A 17,677-nucleotide genomic window follows, 5' to 3' on the forward strand; every position below is an offset into this window, starting at 1 on the left:
TGTTTTGTTTGGAAGTAAATCCCAGACCTCAAATCATGTCATCTATCTAGAGATACGATATCTACATCTAGAGATATTTCTAGATGTAGATATTTCAGTGTATCTCTCTAAAGGGCACGTTTCCTTTATCTTTCGAAGAGATTGTTCGGAATACTCCATTGTCTCTGACCATTCTTGTCGAGATGCTCCTTGTAGAGCTGTTGGTTTAACCGACAGTGCTCACCTGGTCATCTCAGAGTCAGCTGGCTGCCCTTTAGCCAGCCCCACTCAATGCAGGCTATGTGGAAAGGCCGCTTTTCCTTCTCCAGAGTGCCAGGCACCTGTGGACTTGCACCTGGCCTTTCAGACCCAGCAGCCTGTTATTAAGCAATGAAGATATGTGTAATGTACCCAAGAGGCCTTCATTGTAAGGTACCTCCTACCCCATGGGCTGGGGTTGGGAGTTGTTGTGAAATTCTATGGATGAAATAGGAGAGCTGGGATTTCTCTACCACTCCGCTCACCTTCCAGCCTTCCTGGTGGAGCTGGCCATGAGCACCAGCTGCATGCACAGTGCTGTGGGAGGTGCTTTGAGGAATTTAGAGGGAGCAGATGGCCTAGCTCTGCCAGATGAACTTATTATTAAGGAAGGAGTTGAAGAAAACAGTTATTTACATAAAAGATATAACAACCCAAGTGGGTAGCTAAGATCTACGGGGCAGTGATTGGGGGTTGTTGTGTGTTCATAGTGTATAGAAAATTAAAGACGTACATGAATAATGTGTACTCTGGGCACAATATTCGATTCTAATATGAGAGGGTAATGAATTTGGCGAATTGCTATATGCCATTTAGTTGCCATTGCCTAACAAACCATTCCCAAATAAGCATTAGCTTTGGGATCTGTGGGCTAGCAGTTAGGGCTTGGTTCAGATGGATGGTTTTCTGGGCTCCGTTGTACTGACTCACTCGTGTGGATAATGAGCTGGCAGCTTGTCTGGGAGCTGGCTGGTGTAGAGTGGCCTCAGCTGGGCTGTTCAGCTCTGCTCCATGTGGTCTCATCGTCCAGCAGGCTAGCCCGGGCTTGTGCGTGGGAAAGTTCTGAGAGGGAGCGGGATGTGTAAGTCCTTTGAGGCTATGCCCAGGATTGGCACAAGGTCATTTTTTTCTGCCTTTTACTGTTAAAAGCAAATTGTAAGGCTGAAAATTGTAAGTATGAAAAGGGTCATCATTCTTTGATGGAAGTTGCTGGAAAGTCACATGTCAAGGGAATAATTGCGATCACGTTTACAAACAGTCTACCTCATGATACCTGTATTTTGCAGAGCCATGAATATATAAAAAGTCCGACGTTCACTCCAACCACTGGCCGTCACGAACACGGGCTCTTTAATCTGTACCATGCAATGGACGGTGCCAGCCATTTGCACGTACTGGTCGTCAAGGAGTACGAGATGGCAATTTACAAGAAGTACTGGCCCAACCACATCATGCTGGTGCTCCCCAGCGTCTTCAACAGCGCTGGAGTTGGTGGGTGTCCTTTAACGTCATCTGCTCAGTCAGACGCCTGTGAATGAACGCTTGAGAGGGTATTCTAGAGACGAAAGTTAAACATGTGACATCAAGCCTTTTACTTTTGGACTTTTAAATTTGTTTTGATTTTGTTTGACTTTTTTATGCAGTCTTTCCCACCCCCACCTTCAGTGTTTGGTTATCCATTTAATTTATATTTTCTCTTTTTTTGAGATGGAGTTGCACTCTGTCACCCAGGCTGGAGTGCAATGGCATGATCTCGGCTCACTGCAACCTCCGCCTCACGGGTTCAAGTGATTCTCCCACCTCAGCCTCCCAAGTAGCTGGGATTACAGGCACCAGCCATCACGCCCAGCTAATTTTTGTATTTTTATAGAGACAGGGTTTCACCACGTTAGCCAGGATGGTCTTGGTCGCCTGACTTCGTGATCTGCCTGCCTCATCCTCCCAAGTGCTGGGATTAAGGTGTGAGCCACCACTCCCAGCCAGAGTGGCTCTTTTATACAGGGATGCATGGAGGGTACTGGGCCGGACCATGGGTGCTTCTCACGGTTACAACCAAAATGAATTAAGTTTAATAGGAGGTATGCTAGCCTGAAGCTGGGCTGGGGAAGCAGGGAACTCTGTGCTACAGGAAGCAGGAGAAGGAAGAAGAAAGTTGTTCTTTTCCTGGGCTTAGAAGAAGAAAAATGAGAAGCACTTTTTATATCTTATACAATGTTGGCCATGATGGTCTTGAACTCCTGACCTCAGGTGATCTGCTGCCTCCGGCCCCCCAAAGTGCTGGGATTACAGGCATGAGCCACTGCGCCCAGCCAAATTGATATTTTCAATGGTTAGAGAAGAAAGCATAAGAAAGCAAATGTGTGTTTCACCTGGAGAGAGTGTTTTCCTCCCTGTAGTTTTCTCTTGCTAGTCCATGGCCCGTGGTTTGTGACAGGTGATGACATCAGGAAGGTCGGAGCTGGTTTGTCGGAGCGGCCTTGACGGCAGATGTGCATGGGGTCTGTCCGATGTGGGTGTGGGTGCAGGACAGCCCTAAGTCTCTTCACTTCGCCCTCTGCAGGAGCCGCCCACTTCCTCATCAAGGAGCTGTCCTACCATAACCTGGAGCTTGAGCGGAACCGGCAGGAGGAGCTGGGGATCAAGCCGCAGGACATCTGGCCTTTCATCGTGATCTCTGATGACTCCTGCGTGATGTGGAATGCGGTGGACGTCGACTGTGCCGGGGAGAGAAGCAGGTGAGGTGGCCAAGAGCACCACTGCCTGTTCCCCTGTGAATGATGACGAGCAGGTGTGCCCTCTTTGTATGGGGAACGCTCCCCACCCCTGGAAGACTGGAGGGCCTCTCATATTAGAAGGGGTGGTTGTGGTTGCCAGAACCGCGTGGTAAACGTGCCAATCCTGGCTTGCTTTTAGTTTTAAAAAATTGTTATTGAAGTATAATGTAGAAAAACACACTATCCATTCAGTATAATATATAGACAAAAAAGAAAGTGTAATACACATGCAGGAATTTTCCCAAACTGAGCACATTCATTTAACCAACTCTGAGATCAAGAAAGGGATCTCAAGAAGGGGGTTACTGCCCCCAGAAATGCACTCCCTGCTGCCTCTAGCCCCACGCCTCCTCAGTAGCCTGCCTGCTGACTCCTGGCTTTATTTTTATTTGCTGTATGACTTCAGGCAAATGGCTAAATCATTTGGGTTCTGGTTTCCTCGCCTGCGATTAATACCTATGCGATGGGTTTGTTGTTAGAATTGACTAAATCATGGTCTACACCTGTGTTCAACACATAGACGAAATGAGAGCCCATGGGGAGCACCCAGCAGGGTGCCTGGCCCCCAGGCAGGGGGACTGTGTGGGGCACCCAGCTCGTCCCGGTGTTCTTGGCAGTCTGAGAGCCGGTGCCACGCCGCCTGGTCCCAAGGGCCTTCCTGCTGCTCGCGTGCCGGCCTCTGGACGCACTCTCCCTCTTTTGAGCAGGGAGTTCTCTTGGTCAGAAAGGAATGTGTCTTTGAAGCACATCATGCAGCACATCGAGGCATCCCCGAACATCACGCACTACGCCCTGCTGGGGCTGCGGAAGTGGTCCAGCAAGACCCGGGCCAGCGAGGTACGGGAGCCCTTCGCCCGCTGCCACGTGCACGACTTCATTATCCTCAATGTGGACCTGACCCAGAACGTGCAGTACAACCAGAACCGGTGAGCTCCTGTGCCCGGGGCGAGGAGGCGGTGGCCTGAATGGAGGGGCAGAGCCATGAGTGACGGCAGCCTCAGGCCGCACCAGGTGTCCGGGCTGTGAGCACTGGCCTGGCCCTGCTCTCAGTTGTCCCAGTTTTTTTAGTGCTGAATAATTTTGAGTATTTGCAGATCATTCAGCTTCATTCAGCGATTCTCACGATGCTTTATTTAGGGAGTTAAATTGGACTGTGTGTTTTCTTGCCTTTTTGGTTCCTTCTCCAAATACATGGCTGTTTAGGAGCTTTAGCACTGAAGGAAATGATAATTTCCAAAGGTTTCTGTACATACCTAGTCACATCTCTAGAGGATTCAATTGCTCAGTGTTCATGGAGTGCCTTTCTACGCTGGGCAGTGGGCCACAGCCTGCAATAGCCCCTGGAAGGGTGTCCGTTTTGGAGCCAGACTGACTGGCCCTCTGGGAACCTGGATTCTGCTGTGTTTCATCTTTGTGGCACAGACAGGCCGGCCGCCTCTGATCCCTACTCTCCTTAGCTTTAAAAAGCGGCTCATGGGCTGGGTGCAGTGGCTCATGTCTGTAATCTCAGCACTTTGAGAAGCTGAGGCAGGTGGATCACGAGGTCAGGAGTTCGATACCAGCCTGGCCCACATGGTGAAACCCTGTCTCTACTAAAAATACAAAAAGTAGCTGGGCTTGGTGGCACGTGCCTGTAATCCCAGCTACTCAGGAGGCTGAGGCAAGAGAATCACTTGAACTGGGACCCAGGAGGTGGAGATTGCAGTGAGCTGAGATCATACCACTGCACCCTAACCTGGGCTACAGAGTAAGACTGTCTAAAAAAAATAAAGCGGCTCCTGTTTTTACCCTGGGAGGTTTTTTGTTGTTGCTTTCTTTTTAACCGATGCATGAGGTTGTGTTGGTAACGTTTCTCACGTGCACTTGGCCCCTGGCCTCTGGTCATCACAGGCAGTCCTTGTACGGCTTAAGCCTTAGGTACACAGTGCCTTTCCTGGTGCAGAGATGTCCCTGTTCGTCCTGGGGGTTTCCTTGTTTGTTTTGCCTTCTGTTCCCCCCAGAGGAAGGTCTGGAGGCAGGAATGAAGCCCACTCCACCTTCATAGCCCCCTACGATGGGGCCCACACTCTAGGTGCTGGGGGTCGTGGCAGAGGGTGTGAGCTGCACCCCCTCAGACCACCCCTCCTCTGGCCCTGAGTAGGTTCACGTGTGATGACGTAGACTTCAACCTGCGCGTGCACAGCGCCGGCCTCCTGCTCTGCCGGTTCAACCGTTTCAGCGTGATGAAGAAGCAGATCGCGGTGGGCGGGCACAGGTCCTTCCACATCACGTCCAAGGTGAGCTCCTCGCTACTGGGCAGGCCTCTGCAGCCACCGCCTGGGCTGCCCTGGCGTGCAAACTGAGGGTGGGAGCCATCGGGGGAGGCTGTCTCTTTCAAGCCTGTGGAAGTGGCTTTCCTGACTCACTGGGTAGGGTCAGTAAAGGTTTCTAATTGGCATTGATCCCTGGGAAGTGACAGGCTCCGTGGGGTTTCTCTTCTACCTCTGATACTAACCAGTATTCTGCAAGATTCCGCTTGCTGCAAGACTACAACCACGCCTATCTGTGTGTTCTCATCGCCCCAGCTGGGTGAGGTCTCAGGCCACACTCTTCCCTGGGGCCCTGGGATGGTACCTGGCTGCACAGCTATTTGAATGGCTCTGCAGGCTGGCTCGATAGCCATAGTGTCTGTCCACGGGCAGCCTCGGCGTGGGGAGAGACCTGGTATGATTATGTCTGTTCTAGCTGAGCGGGCCTGAGGAATTCAGATGGAAAATCACAGCAGTCTTGATAGCTCCGTGTCTTCCAGGAAACAGTGCAGCAGGGGTGTCTCTGCCTGAAGGTCTCCCCAGTCCCGTGGGCCAGAACCCCTTTCTCTGTCACTTCTGTCTGTCTTGATCCTGCCCTAATGCCACCAGCTGCCTTTCCCAGCCTCTATCCGTCCTCGTTTCTGTAAACTTTTGGTGGAAGTACCTATGCTGAGGTGGGCTGGGTCTGGATTGGGACACCAGGTCTATCTCCTGACCCCCAAAGGCAGGGATTGCGCCTTTTCTGGGAGTGCAGGGCCTATCCTCATTTCTCTTGCAAAGTAGCAAGACCCTTAAATAAAAGGCCCCCACCCCCACCATCATTGACATCTTAAAGTTGTGTGAGGTTTGTTGTTTAATCAGAGGAGAACAGACACTTTTACCATGTCTCCACCAAAGGGCTAGATGTGCCTTTAAAACTACCTTTTCTTTTACGTCCCTCAGTGCCATTTTTAAACTCTTAAGTATTTTATCTTTATTATTTGAACATAGTCTGATTTTTCTATTAGGTTTGATTGCGTGTTGGTCACACATTAGGAAGCTAGTCACATCGTATAATCTTTCGTGTGATTGAAATCACTGCATTGTTTTCATTTATTCATTAAATATTTACTGGGCACCCAATCCCCATGCTCAGGAGTCCACAGCCCAGCAGCTGGGGCAGATTTAGACAAATAGCTAGTTAAGGACCATCGTGAGAAGCACCACAAAGGTGAAGTGTGTGTGGTGGGGAGACCTGAGCCTGTGGGAGTCTCCGGGGAAGTGATGTTAAAGCAGAGACCTAGAGGAAGAGATGGAGCCACATGCCCAGGCTGGGGCACGGGCAGGGGCAGAGGCAGGGGCAGGGGAAGGGCTGGGGCAGAGGCAGGGGCAAGGTCATAGGCAGGGGCAGGGAAAGAGGTGGGCATGGCAGGGGCAGGGGCATGGGCATGGGTGGGGGCAGCGGCAGGGGCTGGCTCAGGGGCAGGGGTGAGGCAGGGGCAGGGACATGGGCAGGTGCAGGGACATGGGCAGGGGCATGGGTGGGGCAGGGGCACGGACAGGGGCATGGGCATGGGTGGGGGCAGGGACAGGGGCAGCGGCAGGGGCAGGGGCATGGGCAGGATGCCTTCAGCAGGTGAAGGTGCAGGAGGGTAGGAGCGAGGAGGTTGGTGTGGAGGAAGGGGAAGGGGGTGGCGGATTAGGCAGGCCTTCCCAGCCATGCAAAAGTTCCAGACTTTCCTCTGGGACTCACAGGAGGGAAGCCAGCGAGCGTCTGTTTTACGTAGATATAAACGTTTTGGTGATGAAGCAAGAGGTGGGAGGATGCCGCTGGGGGTGGGAAGAGCCCAGGGCTGGGTGGGACGTGGACAGGATCTTTGGTGGGGAGCTGGCCACTCCCAGAGGCTTGAGTCCCCAGGCCCACGGGTTCTCTTGTTTTCTCTAGACCAGACATCTTGTTTCCTGCATGGAATGATTAGTGTCTATAATTCTTACTGACCGGGTTGATTCATTTTCACAGGTCTCTTTCATGTTTCCCTTTAGTAAAACCTAATATTTCTCAACAGAGAAATTTATTCCTGAAGGATGTGTTCTGAGTTCATTCCCCTGAGCAACACGAGGTGCCATGCCTGGGCTGCCCCATGCAGCCCAGAAGCCGAGAGAAGGTCCTCTCCCCTCAGGGCGGTTGGGAGTGGCCTGACACCCTCCTTCCCGCACAGGTGTCCGATAACTCCGCGGCGGTCGTGCCGGCCCAGTACATCTGCGCCCCGGACAGCAAGCACACATTCCTCGCGGCACCCGCCCAGCTCCTGCTGGAGAAATTCCTGCAGCACCACAGCCACCGTTTCTTCCCGCTCTCCCTGAAGAACCGTGACCACCCCGTGCTGTCCGTCGACTGCTACCTTAACCTGGGATCTCAGGTGACTTTCAGACGGGGTGCTGTCAAATCCCTAAAAGTCAGAGAAATCTCTAGAACCGATGGGCTGGAATTGGGGACTGAATCCTAAGTCCTCAACTCCTTTGTCTCAGAGTTGACCTCACTTTATAGCTTTTGCCATTCAGCTGAGAGAGCTGAGATGCTTTGCCCAAACACAAGAAGATAGGAAGCCAACCAAATTCTGAGGCCCAAACATTTATTATTATTTTTGAGATGGAGTTTTGCTCTTGTCGCCCAGGCTGGAGTGCAGTGGCATGATCTTGGCTCACTGCAGCCTCCACCTCCCAGGTTCAAGCGTTTCTCTGCCTCAGCCTCCCGAGTAACTGGGATTACAGTCGCGTGTCACTATACCTGGCTAATTTTTGTATTTTTAGTAGAGATGGGGTTTCACCATGTTGGCCAAGCTGGTCTCAACCTCCTGACCTCAGGTGATCCGCCCACCTCGGCCTCTCAAAGTACTGGGATTACAGGTGTGAGCCACCAGGCCTGGCCCAAATATTCTGATTCTCAGATGAACTCATGACTAGATAAATCTGGATAAAACTTCTATAATTGATTTTTCAGATATAGATTTGGAAATGACATGAAAATATTGTCTCTGGTCCCCCAAAATTTTGAGCTGAACCAAGCAGTTTGTATTTACTAGAAGCAAACTGTGGTATAACGTTACTGAGCATTTCATAGAAAACGCTGCTTTCTCTTGGATTTCTTTTTCAGATTTCTGTTTGCTATGTGAGCTCCAGGCCCCACTCTTTAAACATCAGCTGCTCCGACTTGCTGTTCAGCGGACTGCTGCTGTACCTCTGTGACTCTTTCGTGGGAGCTAGCTTTTTGAAAAAGTTTCATTTTCTGAAAGGTAACTTCGTACTCAATGGCTGTCATCACCAGGTACCCTGAGGAGGGGACTCTGGTCCTAGTCCTTATTTGCCCTGGGTAAACTGAGGATCAGAGAGGGAAGTGACTGCCTCAACCACCCAGGGAAGTTCAAGAGAGCTGGGATTGGATCCCCAGAAGCTCTCTTTCCCTGTACGTGTTTGGGTAGAGACAAGTCCCCCTTTCTTTAGATGAATTACAGACATTTTTTAATATTTGTGTTTTCCTATTCCCTTTCCTTTCCTTTCTCTTTTCTCTTTTCTTTTCTTTCTTTTCTTTTCTCTTTTCTTCTTTCTTTTTGGAGTTTCACTCTTGTCGCCCAGGCTGGAGTGCAGTGGCGCCATCTTGGCTCACTGCATCCTTTGCCTCCGGGGTTCAAGTGATTCTCATGCCTTAGCCTCCTGAGTAGCTGGGATTACAGATGCCTGCCACCATGCCCAGCTAATTTTTTTAGTTTTAGTAGAGACTGGGTTTCACCATGTTGGCCAGGCTGGTCTCAAACTCCCAACCTCAGGTGATCCACCCGCCTCAGCCTCCCAAAGTGTTGGGAATGCAGGCGTGAGCCACCGCGCCCAGCCATTTGTGTTCTTTTCCAACCCGAATCCTTCACACCAGCGTCTCAGTCGTTGCTGACGCTCTTCCTCCTGGTGGAGGAGGCTTCCTCCTCGTCCTGGGAGGTCCGGCAACACCTTGACTTTTGCTCCAGTCTTCCTCCTTTCTGCGCCAGCTGGTCGAGAATGACAAGCACTTGTTCTGCCTGACTTGAAAACACAATTTCCAGTCTGCATTTCCAGTCCTGCTCAGATCCCTAGCTGACCTTCCCTTTCCTTGGTGGTCCTTGGCTCTGACCTTCCACTCTAGCAGGCACTGAATGAGCACCAGCAGCATCTAATGCCTTGGGAAAGATTGAGAGGTTTCTACAGCAGTCTCTGCCTGGGGGAAACTTTTCATCTAAAGCTGGGGAGGGAGCAGAGAGGGAAAGTGTGAGGGAGACCCGGCTGAGGTGTCCCTGTGTGCTGGGAGTAGAGAGGAAGGAGAATTCCTGCAGCTGGCATGTGGGATGGGGTGGGGCAGGGGGACGGGGTTAGAGGGGTACCTTGGGCCTGCATGGGTGGCAGAAGAGGGGGATGAAGCTGCGGAGTGCGGTAGGTAGGGTGGGGTACGTGGGCTACCGACTGGGGCTGAGGATGCTTGGTTTGTGACCCAACCCGCCTCTCTCCTTCCACCCGCACCTCGGCTCAGTCCCTGCCCAGCTTTCCTTCTGCCACCGCGTTTCTCCCCCGCAAACCTGCCACATTCCCAGCCACACTCCTGTCTTGCTAAGATTGTACATCATCCTGAAAGAGCAAGAGGCTGACCCGCCGCCGCCTCTGCCCTTCCCAGCAGCGCCCTGGCTTGTCATTGCAAGTAGAATCCCGGCAGCCGCTTTCATCTGGATCAACTCACCTTTTCCCTTCCCACACCTCTGGCGTTGTCCATGCAGGTGCGACCTTGTGTGTCATCTGTCAGGACCGGAGCTCCCTGCGCCAGACGGTCGTCCGCCTGGAGCTTGAGGACGAGTGGCAGTTCCGGCTGCGCGACGAGTTCCAGACGGCCAATGCCAGGGAAGACCGGCCGCTCTTTTTTCTGACCGGACGACACATCTGAGGAAGACAGCAGCGAGTTTTCTGGAAGAGATGAGTGCTCAGAGCCCTCAAGCTGTTGAGGCTAAACGGAGGCCTGGATCTGTGGAGTGTTTGACTGGAACGGACCCCAGGGACTGTCCACGGTGCAGCCCCTCAAAGTGCACATGGGCCCCTGAGGCTGTGGTCCTGGGAGCCAGGAGGAGGACTCTGCAGTGGGTGGGGATGAAAAGCTGAGACTCCCCAGGTCTGGGCCAGCCCCTTGCCCTGGGCTGTTCTGAAGTCCATTTCACGAAGAACAAAGACTTGCTCCCTGTCCTGCCATTCGTTTGCTTCCACGGAAGAACCTGATTTTTCTCTTAGTTTAAGGAATCTTGGGTTATTTTGTAGCAGTGCCAGTATTTCAGTAGATGGGATTTCAGCCATGTAGGTTTCCCTGTAACCTCCTACACAGCAGTATTCCAAAGGAACATTTTAACTGTAAAGGCTGGAGACAAGAAAAAATAAGTAGATCGTATTAATACGAATTATTTAATTGCCTATAAGTTTGCCATTTCAGAAGCTAGCCCAAAGGCATCACATTTAATAAGGTAACAAATGGATTTACTTCAGAGCAAATATGATCCTATTAAAATAATATAGGGTAAATACCCTACCTCTTAGAAAGGGCAAAAATGTAAAGAACCTTTTTTTTAAAAACTAAAAGGGTTTTTTTTTTTTTGAAGGGAGGAAATGAGGCTGACAGAGGTTGACCTAAAATTGCCTTACAAAGGGAAGAGGACTACGTCGCTTACTTGAAACAAAGAATGAAAACAACCAAAGTGATAGATAAAATAGTTGATGAGAACTAGACGTACGACTGTAATTTACTAGAGTTTAGCTTTCAGTTCCTGAAGTAGCTCGTTTTCTCTTACTGATGTTTGGTTCCTCCGGGAAGAATCTCTTTTGACTAGAGAGGAGGTGGGAACAGAAGAGAGAAGAAGGCAGGGAGAGATATTTCCTAGGGCTCACCCTTCGCAGCCTGACAGAATGGTTTTTAAAGCCACAGGGGAGAGGGCCACCCATTGCCCAGGCGCCTGAAAAGTGATCATCTTATTCATCTTGTTTAATCCTTTCTTGTGTGATTGGAATTATTCTTCCCCTTTGAAAGACGAGAAGGTTGAGATGCAAAGAGTGCGCCTGTCCAAATTCTCACAGCTGGAAAGAGCGAGAAGCACAGTTCAGACTCCTGGTTTCTGGACTCTACGGTTTGAAGTGGCACATAACGAAGGAAAAGTTTAGACAGTTCAGTTTAACCATCAGAATGTATTCTCTTTTTTGAGATGGAGTTTTGCTCTTGCTGCCCAGGCTGGAGTGCAATCCCAGCTCACTGCAACCTCTGCCTTCTGGGTTCAAGTGATTCTCCAACTTCAGTCTCCCGAGGAACTGGGATTACAGGTGTCTGTCACCACGCCCGGCTAATTTTTTAAATTTTGTTTTTAGTAGAGATGGGGTTTCGTCATGTTGGCCTGGCTGGTCTTGAACTCCTAGCCTCAAATGATCCGCCCACCTCGGCCTCCCAAAGTGCTGTGATTACAGGCATAAGCCACTGCTCCTGGCCTCAGAATGCATTCTTAAGACATCTATCCTAGACACATATAAGCACTCTGATGGATAACAATCCAAGAAGAAATGATTTTAAAAGATGATGCCAAAGAGTTAATGTCAATCTTTTTTTCCCTAAGAAAAAAAAGTCCACGAGTATTAAACATTTAGATCAATGTTTATAAAATGATCACTTTGTATATGTCATTATTCCTATTTCGGAATAAAAACTGACCTTCTTTAGTCATACTTGTTTTTTGTAAATAGCAGCTTCTGTGTCATTCTCCCGTTTTATTAATTTAAATTGGAAAAAACCTCAGACTAATATTCTTGTCTGTTCCAGTCTTATAAATAAAACTTATAATGCACATATTGTTTTGTTGGTGGGTATTCTTACCATTGTTTTGAGAGCAGGTAGCGCGGCTGGTCACCTCTGGGGACTACCGGCTTCAAATGGATAGTTTTGGAAAAGAAATAAGGATAAAGCCATAAAAGCGGAGTATATTAACATGTTGCAGAATTCCTGATGATTAAAAATGTAGACTGCATTGGACATACAGGAGAACACATATGGAGGAAACCAGCTCAGAATGTGCAGAGTGGCCTACCACCAAGGGAAGATGGTTTGGGGACACTCTGAGCTTCATGGTGGCTGCAAAGGGCGGAAGGGGACCTGGGGCATCTGTCCAGATGATTAACAGGGGAAGTGGTTTGCAGCAGTGAGTGCGGTTGATTCCCTGCAGCGCTCCCCACCACGCTGCCCATACTCCACTGACCTGGGCTAAGCATCTGACCATGGCCAAGGAAAGTATGGAACCTAAGTAGGAGGAGGACATGGGGGAGCCAGCCCTTTGTGAAGACCAGCCATTGACACTCCTCTCTCCTTGGCATGCCCTAATTCTCATAAACGTTTGAGGCTGTTTATGGTAAACAGAAGAAACAAGCAAATAGGAGCTCCTTAGCACAGAAATACACACACAACTAAGACTCAGAAAAAATGTAGGAAACAATATCGCGAAGAAAAGGTGGTAACCTCTGTGCAGAGTCAGTAAAGCAAACAATCCTATGAAGCAAGTGTAATTAAAATCAGAAAGAAGTAAGATGCCAATGCTTCCAGAAACACACAAAGCAATTACAGATCTTGGAAATGAAAACTAAAAACCTCAGTAGGCAAGTGAAATAGCCAGATAGACAAGCTCAAGACAATAGAACTGGAAGCTGCAGCCTGGAGGTCTGTAAGAGGCTGCAGAAAGGAATGGCGATCGGTGCCAAGCCCTGGCAACCCCTGCCACAAAGGGAAGATGGTTTGGGGACACTTTGAGCTTCACAGTGGTTGCAGAAGGCAGAAGGGGACCTGGGGCATTTGCTCAGATGATTAACGGGGTGTGGTTTGGAGCCAGGAGCCTGGTTGATTCCCTGCAGCGCTCCCCACCACGTTTCCCATACTCCACTGACCTGGGCTAAGCATGTGACCATGGCCAAGGCCAGTGGCCCCCTTGCTCACTGCCCATCAGCTCCCTGGACCCCTGCCAGGCCAGTGCCCACTCAGACCTGCTGCCCCTCATGCCAGGAGTGCTCATCCCTCTAGTCCCTTGGATCCCTCCCACACTCTGATGTTCCCTTGCTACTCAAAGTCACCTTCCCAATGAGGCCATCCCAGATGAGGGAACTACTAACATAGAATACATTTTTGTTATTTTTGTCTCCTCCCATGAAGGTAGGAATTCTGTTAGACACATTCAGTGGTGCACGCCCAGAGCTTTGAATTTGCCCAGCTCGTGGTATGTGCTCATTAAATGCCCACTCAGTGAATGAGTGTATCTCTCATACCCTCAATGATCTCAACATGGGAGCAGGGGTGGGAGTGATTGGTGATGGAGAAACTGAGAAAATAGGGAAATGGACTGAAATTCTTGATTTGCTGGGTAATTAAGACTAATATGCCACTAGAAAAGGAACACTTAAATATGCATGTGAAACATTTAGGGTGACCACTGGGAGAAAAGGAAAGATGTCCAACATCTAAAACATTAAAGAGAAGACAGCAGTGACCAAATCAATGAAGTCCAACGTAAGAGAAGAACAGTTGGGGATGGGGAGAGCAACAGGAAATCTTGGTAAATAAGGAACAAAATTGATGGCAGTTGTGTGTGTCCATTTGCGTGTTACCATAAAGGAGCACCTGAGACTGGGTAATTCATAAGAGGTTTAATTTGCTCACAGTTCTGCAGGCTGTATAGGAAGCATGGTGCTGGCATCTGCTCCTGGGAAGGCTTCAGGAGGCTTCCAATTATGGTGGAAGGTGAAGGGGAGCAGACACATCATGTGAGAGCAGGAGCAAGAGAGAGGTGGGGAGGTGCTGCGCTTTTAAACAACCGGATCTCACGTGAACTCAGAGGGAGAACTCACTCATCCTGAGCACAGCACCAAGCAATCCAAGCACCATGGAATCTGCCTTATGACATAAACACCTCCCACCAGGCCCCACCTCCAACACTGGGGATCACATTTCAACATGAGATTTGGAGGGGGGAAACACTCAAACATATCAACAGTCAAATATAAGTGGATTAAGTTTACCTAATAATAGATTGAGGTGCTCAGATTGGGTTAAGAAAGCTAATCAGAATAGAATTTAATATTTTGATCACAAACCGCTGTAGACATGTGCACATGCTATGAAATATATAAAGTGGGAGCTGCTAGAAATATGAGAAGAGGGCCAGGCATGGTGGCGCAATGCCTGTAATCCCAGCACTTTGGGAGGCCGAGGTGGGAAGACTGCCTGAGCTCAGGGGTTAGAGACCAGTCTGGGCAGCATGGCAAGACCCCATCTCCATAAAAAATATATATATAAGAAAAATGCGTAAATTCTGTAGTCATAAATGGAGACCACGCCATCTCTCTCAGAAACAGAGGAAGGACACCAATAGAAATGGTATTTGATGGGCATGGTAACGTGTTTGACATAAAGTTACCTTCAAAGGAGAGAGACTTCTGTGTTACACAGATAATTTCAGAAAATCAGAAAATGTTCTGGAACTATCTAGTTATCGCTACTAACTAAGTAGTGATTGTTACACAACATTGTGAATATGCTAAATGTCAATAATAGTAAAATTTTCGGAATAGTTCACCACCATAAAATAAAACTTCCAGAGCATTGGAAAGTATAGACATCTGTACTTCTGCAGGGCCAGAAATGTCACTAATCCCAAACCAGTGAAGAATAATAAAGAGGGGCTAGTGGAGGGACAGCAGGGGGTGGGGAGGTTGGGGAGGGATAACATGGGGAGAAATGCCAGATATAGGTGACGGGGGATGAAGGCAGCAAAGCACCTTGCCATGCATGTACCTATGCAACAACCCCGCATGATCTGCACATGTACCCCAGAACCTAAAGCACAATAAAAAATAATAAAACTTTAAAAATAATAAATACATTCAAAACAATTATGGCTCTAGTTTCTATTTTTTCCTTTAAGGAATAATTTTTTTAACTACTTGTATAATTTACTTATTTTTAACTTTTGTGGGCACATAGGTATATATATTTATGGAGTACATGAGATCTTTTGATATAGGCACAAAATGTATAATAATCACATCAGGGTAATGGGGTATCCATCACCTCAAGCATTTACTGTTTCTATATGTTATAAACAAGTATACACTTATTTTTAAATGCTCAATTAATTATTGACTGTAGTCATCTTGTGCTATCAAATGCTGGATCTTTTTTTTTTTTTTTTTAATTGCATTTTAGGTTTTGGGGTACATGTGAAAAACATGCAAGGTTGTTGCATAGGTGCATACGTGGCAGTATGATTTGCTGCCTCCCTCCCCTTCACCTATATCTGGCATTTCTCCCCATGCTATCCCTCCCCAACTCCCCACCCCCCCCACTATCCCCCCTCCCCCCAACAGACCCCCGTGTATAGTGCTCCCCTCCCTGTGTCCATGTGTTCTCCTTGTTCAACACCCGCCTATGAGTGAGAACATGTGGTGTTTGATTTTGTGTTCTTGTGTCAGTTTAAATGCTGGATCTTATTCTCTAATTTTTGTACCCATTACACATCCCTACTGCCCCTTCCCCCAACTACTGTTCCCAGCCTTTGCTAACCATCATTCTACTCTCTAGCTCTATGAGTTCAATTGTTTTAATTTTCTTCGCTCCCACAAATAAGTGAGAACATTCAGTTTGTCCTGTGCCTGGCTTATTTCACGTAACATAATGACCTCCAGCTCCAGCTATGTTGCTGCAGATGACAGGACCTCATTCTTTTTTCATGGCTGAAGAGTACTATATTGTGTATATGTAGCCTATTTTCTTTTTCCATTCGTCTGTTCACAGACACTTAGGTTGCTTCCAAATCTTGGCTCTTGTGAATAGTGCTGCAATAAACATGGAGCGTGTTGTACAGTTTATTTCACAGTTATTTGTATATTTAGATTTTATCCAACATTCTAAAATGTACATTCTGGGAAAATATTTAATAAAAACCTTCAAGTTTTCTGGCATAAATTTAAACATTACATATTCGTGTTAAAATTTTAAGAATCCCTTTGCTATCTTTATTTCTTTTTTTAAGTTTAATATCTCTGTCTTCTCATTTTTCTAGGTCTTCCCAAAAACTTTAAAAAATTTTTAAATTTATTTTTAAAATTTTATTTTTGAGGATTTAGGAGGTACAATGCAGGTTTCTCATATGCATACCTTGTATAGTGGTGAAGTCTGGGCTTGTAGTGAACCCATCACCTGAAGAGTGAACATTGTATCCAACAGGTAATCTTTCAGTCCTACCCCCCTTCCCACATCTTGTAGCCCATTCTGTATGCCCACCTGTGCCCACTGTTTAGTTCCCACTTAGAAGGAAGAACATGTGCTATTTGACTTTCTGTTTCTGAGTTATTTCTCAGGATACTGGCCTCCAGTCCATCCGTGTTGCTGCAAAAGACACAATTTCGTTCTTCTTCATGGGTAAGTAGTATTCCATGGTATATGCATACCATAGTTTCTTTAGTCCTCTGTTGATGGACATTTAGGTTGATGCCATAACTTTGCTATGATGAATAGCGCTGCAGTAAACATAGGAGTGCAGCTATCTTTTGGATATTATGATTTCTTTCCTTTTGGGTAGATACTCAGTAATAGGATGGCTGGATCAAATCATAGTCCTATGTTTTGTTCTTTGAGAAATCTCATCTCTCTAACCCCTCTTCCCTGCTTCTGTCCTTACTCTTCTATAGTCCAGTGGTGATGTGGGCACACACTTTCTAAATCGTGCTAGCTCCTCCTGGGCAGACTTGATTTTCTAGAAGAGTGTTCTAGGCACAAAAGTGAGAAATAACAAGGCAGGTTTATGTATACTGACATGGAGACGTTGATCAGCGAAAGAAACAGGAAGTTTAGTTTACATTTAAAAATACATAGGCAAAACTTATACTTGCATTTTTGCATACAACTGGAATAATAAACACCAAACTTGACAATGGCCATGCTGGGGAAGGGACAGGGAGTGGGGCGTGTTGAGGAGGCTTCCACTTTTTCCTCTCTGCCCTTCCAGATGGTTTACTTCTTTGTAAGCAAAGAGGACTTATGTGTAAATTGTATACTTTTTCTTAAACAGGAAATTCCCCACTACCCAAATGTCACACACACAGAGGTTTGATATGTCCCTTCTCTGTTTCAGTGATTGATTGCGTCACTCCTCTGGTTAACACTTTTCAGTAAATCCCTCCTGTTTGGTGGCATTTTTTTCCCCTGGAACTCCCACCCCTTCCCGTCAGCTCTAGTGATCTGCCGCTCTGTGTCTCCTGTCTGCCATCAGGGCTTGTCCCTTCTTCATCTCCTCATGCTTTTCCACTCTCTTCCAGAAGGGCTTCTCAAGTGTGTCACCGAACCACAGATTGAATTCCTACGCTGTCATCCCCTCTCTACTGCCTGCAGAGCATTGCCATGCTCCCTTTTGTCACAACTTGTCCTCTCCCTCATGGCCTTTTGCATGCGATGCCAAGGAGCCACACTTTCTTGCAAGCCATGAAGGGAAGAAATCATTGTCTGGGATAGTACATCCATTGCCAGGTGCGCTCCTGACCTAT

General features: G+C 48.0%; 1 protein-coding gene across 1 annotated transcript in view; it reads left to right on the forward strand.

Moving 5' to 3' along the window:
* GREB1 (growth regulating estrogen receptor binding 1) overlaps positions 1–11,824 on the forward strand; it is a 163,039-nt gene extending 151,215 nt beyond the window's left edge. Inside the window, exons 27-33 of the mRNA XM_064363866.1 lie at positions 1,305–1,509; positions 2,579–2,753; positions 3,500–3,718; positions 4,933–5,068; positions 7,279–7,479; positions 8,214–8,352; positions 9,853–11,824. Of these exons, the coding sequence (XP_064219936.1) occupies positions 1,305–1,509; positions 2,579–2,753; positions 3,500–3,718; positions 4,933–5,068; positions 7,279–7,479; positions 8,214–8,352; positions 9,853–10,016 (1,239 nt within the window). The 3' untranslated portion in view covers positions 10,017–11,824. The remainder of the gene's footprint in view (positions 1–1,304; positions 1,510–2,578; positions 2,754–3,499; positions 3,719–4,932; positions 5,069–7,278; positions 7,480–8,213; positions 8,353–9,852) is intronic.
* The last annotated feature ends 5,853 nt before the right edge of the window (positions 11,825–17,677 follow it).

The sequence above is a fragment of the Aotus nancymaae genome, unplaced genomic scaffold, assembly GCF_030222135.1.
Source record: "Aotus nancymaae isolate 86718 unplaced genomic scaffold, 86718_ANA_hifiasm-v0.15.2.pri h1tg000057l, whole genome shotgun sequence".
Taxonomy (NCBI): Eukaryota; Metazoa; Chordata; class Mammalia; order Primates; family Aotidae; genus Aotus; species Aotus nancymaae.